Source organism: Ctenocephalides felis, unplaced genomic scaffold (assembly GCF_003426905.1).
Source record: "Ctenocephalides felis isolate EL2017-DRISC unplaced genomic scaffold, ASM342690v1 CF-g0.4_SCAFFOLD_01886, whole genome shotgun sequence".
Taxonomy (NCBI): domain Eukaryota; kingdom Metazoa; phylum Arthropoda; class Insecta; order Siphonaptera; family Pulicidae; genus Ctenocephalides; species Ctenocephalides felis.
The window spans coordinates 19588411-19602862 of NW_020538040.1; the positions used below are offsets into that span (position 1 = coordinate 19588411).

At 31.1% G+C, this 14452-nt stretch overlaps 1 protein-coding gene across 1 annotated transcript in view; it reads left to right on the top strand.

Annotated features, from left to right (window-relative positions):
• The window catches only part of LOC113374726, a 61408-nt gene that overhangs the window by 34559 nt on the left and 12397 nt on the right, over positions 1–14452 (top strand). Inside the window, exon 5 of the mRNA XM_026614699.1 lies at positions 558–712. Within this exon, the coding sequence (XP_026470484.1) occupies positions 558–712 (155 nt within the window). The remainder of the gene's footprint in view (positions 1–557; positions 713–14452) is intronic.

Consider the following 14452-nt stretch of genomic DNA (forward strand, 5'->3'; position numbering starts at 1 on the left):
AATATTTGATTATCCGAATGGGTGCCTGTGCCCATTAATTCGGATAATTGGAGTTCTACTGTAGAACTATAATGGGTTCTGCCAAAATCTAGGATGAGGAAGAATTTTATTTTTTTTCTATTCGTTTTATATCTCGAATTTATTTTTATACTCTTATATATTTCCTTTGTCATCTAATTATAAACCATATAATTTTCTTTAGTCTTTGGTTTCTACTCTCTTTAATGAAGAATCGACTTCAAACGAATTGTAGTAGTAGGTAGTGTTATCCAAATTAATCAATATAACATCTTGACTTAATTAGAACTATTATATTTCCACTTCAGGTGGCAAATATTTTCGAAATTTCATATTTGTTGCTTTTTATTTATGTTTTTTACATCCAATTCCTTAATTTTTTTCTTTCCCATTAAATCATCAATTATTTCATTGGGTTGCCATTTGGATCACTATCTTTTTTTTTGCAATATCATAATGCAGAATTAGTTCCCTTCAAAATGTATCATTTTTGTTTGAGAGACCATGTGATATGAAACCAATATTTTTTTTTATTTTAGTGGAAGAAGTTGAGCATTATCTGCATTATGTCGGAGGCGGCGCAGGAGCTTTGGCGCTGACCGGAGTGGCGGCAGTGTCTGCTCTGTATTTGGCATCACGTCCAACCGGCGAAGAACCACTCGTGCCTTTGGAACAACAGTGCAAGATTGTTGGGGTGAGTAATAAACTATTGGCCAATTATTGAAAGTTTAGACTTTATAAACAAAAATTAGATTATGAAAATTTTTAAATCAATCAAAATTTGATATTCACTTGGAACTTTAAATAGTAATGATCAACAGTATGAAATTAGTGATGAAATTATTAGGTGTAAAGAGTTGATATATACAAATTCTTTAAATATTGGAATAATGAGCCCCGCTTTTATGGCATACATGAGCGGGGTTTGTGCACTATAATCAATTACAGATATTATTAGTTTGTTTGAAAGATATAAACTGGACATTTATTTTCCAAATAAATAGTTGTAAACCTCGATTATTATTCATGCAACTTGCCTTAAAGCAAACCCATTCATCATGAGTTTATTTTACAAATACACACTAAAAATATTTATTAAATTTAAAAGATAAGCTTTTGTATAACTTAAAACAACTGAACTAAAATTATGCCAGAAATTCTTTGAATGAACATGGGATGAAACTAGTGGTGTATGGCATCGTGCCTTAAGGCAAATTGCCGGAACTTCCCGTACCGTAACAAAATGTTCGAGGAATATTAAATGTTTTCAAGTAGATTATTATAAATATTGTAACATTATCTAATAATTATAAGAATTATATAAACTGAATTGCACAGCTGAAATTATTTGTTTAAAGTATATTAGAACTTTAGTCAGAATTAAAATTAAAATCTGAATTATTTTCAATACACAAAAAAAATTCTTTTGAAAAAAAAATTGATAAAGAAATTTGAAACAATTTTTTTTTCCAAAAGCTATTATTTTGTTGAAACAAGCAGAAAGTTTTTTGAATCATTCAAATCGGACGCTTAGTTCTTTCAAAAACTACCATTTTTTGCACATTTAGGTCTGTATCTTTGAAATGGCTGAACCTGCCTTTGCCAGGTTCAAATCGGATACTCCGAATCAGATCATTCAAATCGGATACTTCGTTCTCTCAAAAACTCGATTTGTATTTTCTGCACTCTTTGCTTCGTATCTGCGTAACGCCTGGACCTGCCTTTGCCAAAAACTAATTAGCACATCTCCCTATCAATAGGAATCGAATGCTTTCTGAACCATTCAAATCGGTTGATCCGTGCGCCCGAAAACGTGGAAGAAAAATTGTATCCATAAATACATACATACATACACACACACACACAATTTCGGGCCTTGATGTGACCCATATTCAGTGCTACAATTAAATATTTCAGGGTTACAATTTAAAACAAGATAAAAGATACATAATTACAGACAGAAAATAAATAATCGTAATAAATTCCGTACATCTTTCTTATTTACCTCCCAATCGCAACGAAATAGTATCACCTCACAAACCCTTAACCCTGTTCCTGAAATTTCACTATCTCTCAATTCCTTCATCTCATTACCGTACATTGACTGCCTTTTCCACTCATGGAAAAAACTTTTTTCATCCGTTGGTTGAAATTTCCCGCACGTCAAACGTCGTACATGTCATTGACTGTAATGATTGTTCAAGTTGTTATGTTGGAGAAACTTCACAACAATCGTTTCTTCTATAAAATAAATCCTCTCTTATATTTAATATGATGATTTCATACTTGTATATTACAATAATCATATATAGCGACAGTTGTTCATAATAGAACTGGTATGAATAATCTTAATTTTCACATAAATGGTCATCATGCAAACGTTAGTTCGTTCATCAGCGACTGTCACATGTCACAGGTTCTCCAAGTAACATTTTGACAACACCACATCGTCGCTCGTTGTTGTCTGATATACAATAAGATTCATAGAATTAACTAATCGTAAAACGTGATTTTATATTTATGGTGCAACATTATTGTTGCAGTCGACGGTGTAATGACTTATAGGGCTTAGGAACCTTTTCGAACATTTGTTGAAGTCGGCCCAGCGGTGGCGGTGGTGGCGGAATTCAAATTGTTTTCGCTTTTGAAATTAAACTTTGAACCTAATTTCAAAATTTCATGCAAATCGGAGCAAAGTAAAATAATTCAGACCCAAACGCTCCATTGACTGAAGTAAAGCTCATCAGGAAGTTTATGCAGCCACCCTAAGTCAAAATGTCACTTACACATAGCTCCCTAGTTTTTCATAACATTTGAATATTTCTTCTAATTCTTCAATATTTCAATATTAAACAGTTAGATGTGATTAAATTTCGGTGATAAGTACTTGTACAGAACTTTAGTGTTGACGCCATGGTTTGAACCGCACATGAACCATTTTTTGAATTTACATTTTTAAATTTACAATAATCAATTCATCCTTGAATTGAAATATAATTCATTTGTTCGACAACTAAAGTCATAGTAGGTGGTTAAACTAACCAAAAATAAAAAACGTTTTATTATTTTTTAAAATGTCAAATATCGTAATTATCAAAGAAGATTTTTCTGAATCGGAGGATAAAATTCTCATTGAGTTTTGGGTACCCAATGAGTGTTGCGATTCCCTGCAAGCTTTAGCATTCACCGAGGACAAGTTCATAAAAGTATTACTCTATCAAAATAACGGCGCTATAAACAGATTCAATGACCAGTGGGTGATATATAGATTACCACATTTTGTCAAACGCATTCCTGTACAAGTAAGAAAACTTGGAAACTTATTCCAAATAGCGGCTGACAAGATAGAGGAAGAGTATTGGGTCGGTCGCATGGAAAGGGTGCTGCCTAAAAAAGACTAGTATGGTAAAAATGAAAGTTTGTAATTTATTTTCATCTGACTACCACTTAATTAACAATAGTTAATCAAAAATATAATAGTAAAATTATTAACTAATCGTTACCACCTACTGGTTGAGTTTATCAGTAGTTTTCAGTAAAACAAGATTTTTCAAAATTTGACCCTTATGGTTTCTTCGGCAAAATATCTTATTTTGATCCCAAGTATATGAAAATCAAATCAAATGTGCTTATGCGACTTTTTTACCCAGCCAAGTCGACCCGCCCTAATATATATATATATATATATATATATATATATATATATATACTAGGTGTGGCAATTAAGTAATGAGACTGATTCCATAAAAACCGTAAAATTCAAAATTGACTTCGCTTTAGAAGTTAAGTTATGTATCTAATTGTAAGGTTTTGTCAAATGTAATAATAAATTACAAAATAATGTAAGCAAAATATTTATCATAAAATATTTGCACCAAATAATAGTACTTCTGCTTTCTAAATTTTTCTTCTGCCATTGCCATTCGAGAATTCATATTATATCGGGTAGTTCGATAAGCATATTATTACTTTTACACAATTATATAATGGTGTAAAAGTAATAATATACTAAATATTTTTTGCTGCTTAAATACTCTTGATATCACTGATAAATTTTGCACTTTTAAGTATTGCAATTTCAGGCTATGGAAAAACCAGATTAAATGTGTTTCGTTTCGTGTATGTTTCGGTATGTATATTCCTGATTGCCGTCATTCACGGCCAAAGATTGTAGTAGTTAGAAATATGACCCTTTGCCATTCAATAAATTATACATTTGAGTCATTCACACTCGAACACAATTTCATTGTTTTGTATTTTTGAAGTAATATTTTTGTATTTTTTGGAAAAAAAACACAATGGCATTATTTTGACTCGTATACGTATGACTTGGTCACAAAACTGCCTGAAACGAGAAAGCGACCGCTTCCTTCCCAAAGCAAAAACGCAGTAATTGTCTGCACGAGTTAACATATTTAATACCAGTTTCGGAAAGTCGGATATGACAAAATCTCCGACACAACTCCGCTCGGATTCACTCCGAAAATTTCATTTGCGATTACTATAACTTGCCCTATGGGAAGTTATTTATTTGATTACTAAAATAACTATTACGAAATAGGGGTTTATGGTAGGAGGGTGAAAGTTTAAGGCTGTATGTGTTTTTTATTAAGGAATTAACAAGGAAAAGGAAAACCTTAATGTCGCCAACTCTTACCACTTTGGCGTACGAGAGGTAGTCTGATTCTCAGACATACTGAATATAATTATGAAATTTCATAAAAATCGATATTTCTTTTTAATATTCAGAAAGTGATTGGACGTCCTGGTATGAAGAAAAAGTATAAAGTATCATCATGATTCTTTTTAGATGTCAGATAGGAAAAATTCAATGTGGATTAGCCTTTATCTATTTGCTGACCAGACGCATTATCTGACACACCACCCAAATAGCAATTTATTACAAAGCGGTTGTTTTGAAATCGCGGCTCTAAATACTTCTGTTTCTATTCCTATGCATCGCATAACGAAACAACATAAGAATAGACTCAGATAACTCGACTGGTTTGCTTTTCTGCACTACGTCATCGTTATGGTTATACTGTTTGTTACGTGGGCAGCCTGGTGAACCAATTGGACGTGATTAAATGTTTATTGCTGTATTTAAATGCCAGATATATATTAACCCTTCAGTAAACACTTTCGACGTGAATATATATTTATATAAAGTCCAAGTTTTTCTGCTCATGATTTTTCTGAAAGCTTTCTTTTAATTTTTTTGTAATTTTTCATGTAAATTTACGTTTTAAAGCCTTCCGCTAAACGTGTTGACATACCTTAGAAAAAAATTATGCGTGCGTATGTATGTGTGGATACAATTTTTAGCCAACGTTTTCGAGAGCACAGATCAACCGATTTAAATGATTCAAAAAGCATTCGATTCCTATTCATAGGGAGATGTGCTGATTAGTTTTTGGCAAAGGCGGGTCCAGCCGTTACGAAGATACAGGGCAAAGAGTGCAGAAAATAAAAACTTTCTGTTTGTGTTGGCAAAACAATTGCTTTTGGCAAAAAAAATTTTTTTTTTCAATTTTCTTTTTTTTATATCGAAAACAATTCAGATTTATTATAATTTGAAAAATATTCTTCAAAATTTCATTGAAAACTCAACAAATTAGCACTATTTCAGCTACATTTATTTAAAGAAGTTGGGATTAGTAAACCGGTATAGTAGTATCACTAATACTAGAACTTTTATTCATTTGTTGGAAAAACTATTCTGTTCTATATGTATATCGATGAAAACTATAAATGTAAATTTCTTGAACATTAACTACCGGTTGATTTATGAATCTTGAATGTTATAAATTTTATCAGACATACAAACATTTAGACAGACAGATCAACATTCATTTTGAACCGTTATAAAGTACACATTTCAGTCACGATCGCGATTTATTTAGAGCGTGTTATCAGAACTTCTGCGTTTTTGACTCAAATCAACTATCAGGAGCAAATAATTTTTTTGAAATATAATAAAATCAGCAAAAGTCATAGTCGTAGGGATTAGTTTTATATTTGGCACTAATGATATACGAATTTCTAGAAATTATAAAAAAATATATAATTCTTCATACTTTGAATATCACGAGAAGTAGAATCAGGAGTATAAATAAATTTTAAGCACAATTAGTAGTTGACTTCTTTAATCTGAAATAGTATTTTCCTCTTTTTAAGTACAGAAATATAAATGCTGTTTGAGCTTTTTGTAAATTTCAGTTAGATAACTGTATTCCATTAATGAATAGAAAATCCATTATTCAAAATATCATAACTAAAAAGTATGAAGAATAATAATAAAAGAGAGAGCGTTTTAATTTCCAGTAGGATAAGTTATAGTAATCGCAAAAAAATCAAGAGCACATTAACGATTTGAATGATTCAAAAAGCATTTGGTTTCTATTGATGGGGAAACGTGCTGATTATTTTTTGGTAAAAGCAGGTCAGGTAGATTCGAACATACGTGGCAGAAAAGGCAAAAAATGGAAATTCAGTCCTTGAGAGAATGGAGCGCCCGATTTGAATGATTCATAAAGTTTACTTGTATTGATGTAAGGAAGAATTGGTTGAATTTTAGGGAAGGTAGATCCGGCGGTTTCGGAGTTCCAATAAAAACAAATTACCTACGGGAAGATAAAATTGCCAATTGGAATTTGCCAATCGAAAATGATCATTAGGCATGTGCACATCAAATTATCAAATATTTTATAGAGATTTTGATAGTAAGTGCAAATTTTATTAAATTTTCATGAGTTTCGCATTATGATTTATAATATTTACCGCTTCGAAAAAAATCAAGATTATCAAAAAAAATCAAAATATTTAAAATTTTATGATACGCATAGTTCACCTTAAGGTACGATGTCATGCACTACTAGTTTTCAATTTTATTTATTTTATTTATACTCGATTATCAAAAAACATATTCCACTCTCAGTATCCTATTTAAATAACGTCATTCCTCTTTGAGAAGCAAAGTTAGAACAATATTTATGAAGCCTTCGCCAGGCAGCTTCAAATGGTGAATAATTAAGGGATTTCAAATATAACTCACTTAAGTATAAATAGAACGGCATTGAGTATATATTCGATACGCAAAATATTGAGTGCATTTATGTGTTATATAATATATTTGAAATATATGTCGAGATGTGCGATCTTAATGTGTTTTATTAAAAGACGTTCACCGAAGTTTAAAATAATCATCTCGTGCACCAGGAGAGGCATCTCACTCACTCTATATCTATTTATGGAATAACTGAATGGACACTGTAAGGTGAATCGAATTTTGCCAAAATTGATTAGTAGGGGAGACTGGGTACCGTTGGGCCAGGTTACGGTAGTGAGAGTCGTCATAACAGCTAAACTATACTATAAGATAGGGTCCAAAGAGAGAAAGATGAAGTATGTTTGTTCGAACAAGTTTCCATTATTGCATTGAGTCGGCGCTCTACATTAACATGATATGTAGACCGAATTGTTTTTAATGAGCTAAAAGTACGTTTTCTTTCTTTTAATAATAACTTACTTAATAAATCACTTAATAAATCACTTTCTTTCGTTATTTTGCTGTAAGTTGAACATTAGGAGTTAATTACCAGAAATTAGTTTTGTTTTATATGACCTGTATATGATGTGGCATGCATTTCTTGTCCTTCTTAGGTGAAATTTAAACAGATAAAGAAAAATCTAACTTAACTAAGAACAAATACGAAGTAGTAAAGAAAACAAAATTCAACACAAGAAAACAAAAGATTTCCGCAAAGATTTCTTGTTTACTAAATTATATTTTGTTCTATATTTTTATATTCATAAGTTTTTTTTTAAATGATTATGTCGTGTTGTGTTGCATATTTCTCATGAAGTTGTTGTAAACCATTTTGGTGTTTATAGCTATTGTTTTCTAACCAATTTTTATTCCTGTCACAACCGTCCCTCGATTATGACACTCGCCATTTTCTTGTATGATTTGATTTTATGACTTCATATTTAGGACAGTTTTTCAGTATTTCCTTATAGACAAGTGTTCAAATTGCCATTCAATTTACTTTTTGTCCAGCTAACTGGTAAAGTAACAAAATTATTGCCGATAAAAAAGTGCCACAACCATACCCTGTCCCCTCTATACGATAGCAATGTGGTGAAAACAAAAATAAAACTCAAATAGTAAAGAAAATGGCAATACATTATACACTTCAAGTAACACAAAACTCTTATTATTGCAATTATTTGAATGCAAATAGGACGCGCATAAAGTGAGAATCAATTATCTCATAGAATTAGTTTAATTATTTTTTAAAAAATATTCTATCAACTGCTTAATCCTTTTTTAATTGATGTATGCCTTCCAAGAATTTTTTTGCATATATATTTCGCAGGTGCACTGTTTATAAACACTTATCTTGTTGGATATTCTATATATTTAGATGAATTGACTCGCGTTTCGGTATTTTGCATCGTAAATGAATTGTATCCAAAATGATATATGAGCTAATTAAATTTATATTATCCAAAGTGTTGAATGACTGTAAGTGATACTCTTTCGACAAAATGACTTTTCCGACGCCTCTTCACAGGCCGAGGCTATTTGACCAACGTGCCTTTGGCAAAACGTTTGATAAATATTTATTTATTCATTAGAAGATCAACTTGAAGTCATGATAAATATTATTTCAGATCTATTTTATAGAGTCTATAAAATATTATAAAAAATATATATGATGATGTTTAAAATTGGTGGATATTTTATCGTTTCATAAATAAGGTGCTTTAGTAATATAATTCTTAATCAAATATCTTTTGACAACAGTCTCATTATCTAATATGCCATAATAAGTTTGGTGGATAATATATCAAAAATAGTTTTTTTCTGGTATTATTTAATATCTCTTGTATTTTCTATATACATATATCTATTCACATTACAGTCTTTTATTATCCACAAATAAGCCATAACAGCATTTTATTATCTAATAAGCAAATGTTTAATCAATTGCGTAAAATGTTAATGATTTTGATTATTATCTAGAAATAATAATCTTTCCCCATGGAATACTTATCGATTTGGAACTTATTGATTTGAAATTGATTTAGAGCAAGTTTAGTGGATAATACATCAAAACTATTTTTTTTCTCATATTTTTAACTTACCGTAGGATAAATTATAGTAATGGACCTAAAATCGAAAATGAAAAGTTTTGCATATATTCACGTTTCGAAGGTTTCTGAACATTTTGGCATACCTCAGAAAAAATGGATGTGTGTGCGTGTTTTGTATGCCCGCATTTTTCCGTCCACGTTTTTGGGCGCACGGATCAACCGATTTGAAATTTGAATGGTTCAAAAAACATTTGATTCCTATTTATAGGGAGATGTGCTAATTAATTTTTGGCAAAGGCAGGTTCAGCCGTTACAGAGATACGGAGCAAAGAGTGCAGAAAATAGAAATTGAGTTTTTGAGAGAACAGAGTATCCGATTTGAATGATTCAAAAAACATTCAATTTGTAATGATCGGGAGAAGTGGTGATTACTTTTTGGCAAAGGCAGGTCCAGCCATTTCTGAGTTACCGAGCTAAATGTGCAAAAAATTGCAGTCTTTGAAAGAACTAAGCATTCGATTTGAATGATTCACAAAACTTTCTGCTTGTGATAACAAAACAATTGCTTTTGGGAAACAAATTATTTCAATTTTTTAATATTAATTCCGGCTAAAGTTCTAAAGCTCACTTATATGCTTTAAATAATTAGTTTCAACTTTGCAATTCAGTTGTCCTTTTTCAGACAATGTTGCAGAAAACTATTTGAAAACATTCAATATTCCTCAAATATTTCGTTACGGTACGGGAAGTTCCAGCAATTTGCCTTAAGGCACGATGCTATACACCACTAGTTTAATATTTTTTATGCAAATCGTCTGATTTTAATTTGTTTGGATATAATATCCAGAATTTAAGCTTATTAGGACGATTTTTAGGCACTTAATTCCCTGGCAAAGATGCGGTGTTCAGATCTTTTTTTTCCCAATTGTATTCTTAATCCTTACGTGTCAGAGATAAAATTTGATTTGATTTTATTTCAATTTGAAACTTGAAGATTGATCGGATAGGATCTGGGAAAATTTCATTTGGTATTTACTAATGTAACTACTATTAATAATAGTCTATTATCTATAATGTCTTTGTCATGACATTGTTCCACAAATTGTGATAGTAATACTTTCAAGTTCCTAATATCATAGCGTAGATGAGAATTCAAATTAAATGCGATTTGGAAATGAAAATTCAAAACTGGATCGGAAAAAAATTGTATGAAGAGTTCTTGTACTGCATGATTTATAAAAGATGACAATTGTATCATAAAAAATGAGTAACGATTTTAGGGAAAAATATTTATAATAATATTTTAGATTTAAGATACCTTATAAATGAATGAAAACTTTTAGATTATAAATGTCGGTCACGATGCTTAAACCTAAAAATTCGAAATTAAATTTATGGTTAAAGCAATTTTGAATCTGCCAGATCTTTTTTAAAAACAATACCCATCATGCGACACTCTGAAAATAGTCCGACAGTAATATAAATTTAACTCTCGTAATATTTTGATTTGTTCATCATGTGACATTAGTCCTCGTGGTCGCGAATCTCGAAAAATAAAAATCTGCAACACGTTCGCCTACGCCAAGTAAACAAATATTGCCAAGGAGCCAAATTTTTCGCTAATGATATATTAACTTGACGAGGATTTAACATAACAAGACGTTAATGACACGTTTTGATGCCTGCTATTAGAAAAATTTAGCTGAACGATTTAGAAGATTAATGCTTTCCGTAATAATTACAGGAATGTCTATCGAACATTTTTCTTTCATTGCGAACCATCGTTTATCAGATTTTATGGGATCCAGATTTTTTTATAACATTTACTATAAAATCTAGCTTATCTCGTAAAATATCATCTGGCACTGAATTCGAAACTTTATTGGGTTTTGAAAAAATTGACAAAATTAATTTATAAACTAGTGGGATGCATCGTGCCTTAAGGCAAATTGCTGGAACTTCCCGTACCGTAATTAAAAATCTTCGTACGAAACCCAAAAAAATTTACACAAAATGTGTACACATTATTAAAATCTCTATAAAATATCTGATGATTTGATGTACATATGTCCAATGAACATTTTTGACTGCCAAATGACATTTTTTTAACTTATTTTTATTGAGAGTCCATAACCGCTGGACCTGCTTTCCCAAAAATTTAATCAGTTCTTCATCTTGTCAATACAAGTAAAATGTTTTCTGAAATAATAAAATCGGACGCTCCGTTCTCTTAAAACCTGAGTCACCGTTTTTGACACTTTTTGCCCCGTATCTTCGAAACGGCTAGACCTGCCTTTGCCAAAAACTAATCAGCACGTCTCCTTATCAATATGAATCGAATGTTTTTTGAACGAAAATTTGTATCCGCACACACACACATACATACATACATTCATTTTTTCTAAGGTATGCCAAAATATTCAGAAACCTTTGAAACGTAAAGATATATACAAATTTTCATTTTCGATTTTTTTGCGATTACCATAACTTACCCTACGGGAAGTTAGTAAGGGATAAAATCTTAAATAATATTAATTCTCTGGTTACATTTTAAGTGTAGCGTGATAATTTAGGGGCCAATTCTGCGGTAACATAGCCGACAACATAGCGTTATTATGTCAACGCTATCCTTTCCTTTTTTCTTGGTACTAAAAACTGTATAAATGCTATCTATTTGCTGTGCGATCGGGCGAATTTTACATATAAGCAAACCTAGAAAGAATGTTATTATAACTGTATCTTTGTGAGCGTATTTATAACATATCGTTTTATGTGTGAAGCACCTGATCATACAACAAATACATAATATTTTCACAGTTTTTAGTACCAAGAAAGAGGAATAAGATAGTGCTGTCATCACTCTATCTATTAATCACGTGAGGTTTTTAGGGGGAGGGAGGGGTTTGGCAACAATCACAAAATATCACGTGGGGGTGGGAGGGGTATAGTAAGATATCACGTGTATTTATTTTTAAGCCGAATTTTATAAAAAAAATCCAAATCATCTTTAAAAAAAAATCAAAAATTTTATAATTTTTTCTCGCAACTAAAAATACACGTGACGTTTGTTGGGGTAGGGGGAGTTCAAAAATTCTTAAAGAATCGATCACGTGATTAATGGACGCCACCTTATTGGCGAAGTTACAGCAGATTTTTAATGAATGCACTAAAAATTATATAAACTTTACCTTATTAACCCTCCGTCGGTCGGATATTTTTTCACCTTCGAACGGTCGGAAAGGTCTGGCTAGACCACCATTCATTTTACATGCATTCATATGGGATAAATGAGTTTTGGTGTCTTATATATTAACGATAATTAGTAAAAATATTTATAGTTTAGATTTTTTCTTTTTCTTACCGTCTTTTGCATGTGTTGAGCTTGCTTATAATAAAAATATTACATATTATATTATATAAAAAAAATCAAAAAATATAAAAAATCGTTGCTTTTTTTGTTAATTTTTCTGTTTTATATCAATGAAAAACAATATTTATTCTTTTTCGGCGCATTTGAAATGAATGTGAAATTCAAATGAAAACGAAATGAGGTGCGTCGCCTTTGAAATTAGCTGTAAAATTCAAGTTGAAAATATAATTTCACTACAGATTTGCCAAAAAAAATTTCGAACGCAGTACTGGTAGAAAAATTGTTGATAATGTGTGCATTACTCATCCGATTTTCAGTGTTTGCGATTACCAATAAGTTTGGTAGGTTTTCAAGGAACTCTCGTCATGAAAATACTAACATTCATGTTACAACACATAGCAAAGAATATATACAACCATAGATAAACAAATATACAACGCAGTTTGAATAGAAAATACCATGAAAAAAGACAAAATACTGGTTTACATATATCAAAAAGCGTATATTTCATACAAAATGTATAGGTGGTCTAGACAGACCTTTCCGACCGTTCTAAGTATAAAAAAGTTAATATCCTTATAATTATCCTTCTGTACATTTTTTCGTCCTGATTTTTTCAATGATCGATAGCTAATGAAAATTTTGGAAAAGTCAAGAAATTTCAAGTCGATAGAATTACTAGAAGTATTTTTTTTTTTAATTGAAGTCGAAAAAAGTCTGGCCAGACCACGCCGACCGACGGAGGGTTAATATTGTACTGTTGTACTAATAAGAAGAATATTTTACACATTGAGAGCACAATTGCAATCGAGGGCGGTTTCAAACAATTTGTTTTTAAACATCTCTCGTATGGGAAATGCACCAGTTTTAGTATTTTTTATTCTTATGGGTATTGATAGCATTAAAAATACGAGATTGCATTGAATAAAGCTCTTAACTTTCCTCACTCGCTTCCTCGCTACTTCAATTACAAATAACGACCTCTTTTCAATTTTTCTCATTATAATTTTACACAAGATTTTTTCGAACAGGAACTTCTTTATTCTACATATTTAAATTGCCGTTTAAGAGAAAAGAGGCTGTGACAGATTGACACACGTTCATCGGAACATATTAATTGGATTCTTCCTTATTGACATGTAATATTTTTTTAAAAGGAACCATCACGGTTTTGCTTTTGCTTCATACTCGATAGAGGAATATTAGATTTTCTCAAAAAAAAAAAAAAAACACAGTTTACATATATTAATTTTGTATGTACGTACCTAATGGTTTCCACAGTTCGTTTGTCGAGCAGGTTGTAGCTACAAAATAAAAAGTTCTCATTTATGCTTAATCCTTCCTTTCGATACAGATGTCGTCTCTGGACGACATCCATATGACGTGCTGCGTGTACGGATGTCGACCCTGGAAGACATTGAGAATTTTATTATTTTATTGTAATTTCTAGTTCGTTAGAAGCGTAATTCTCAATTTATTGAACACATTTTTATTGATAATCATGGAAATATCTTATAATATAAATATACTCCTATGGAAAGCAATCTCAAAGTGTAAGGGTTCATATGCAAATTAAATTAGGAGTTACTGTATCAATTAGAGATGAGTAACTCACTCCGGAGTTATCACTCCGATACAACTCCTCCCTCGGAGTGAATCCGAGTGGAGTTGTCTCACAGGATTTGTCATATCCGACTTCCTTAAACTGGTATTAAATCTGTTAACTCGTACAGGCATTTAGTGTTTTTGTCATTTTTGATTTGGGAAGGAAACGGTCACTTTCTTGTCTCGCAGGCAGTTTTATGACCTTTTTTTAGGTATCTAATGTATCAAAATAATGCTATTTTGTGTTCTATATTCTGTATAGTATACGATAATGTTTGTAAATGAGCTCTTTCAATGGTATACAACCAGCTAAAAAATATTTAGTATTATATTATAACTTTCACACAATTATGATTCTAT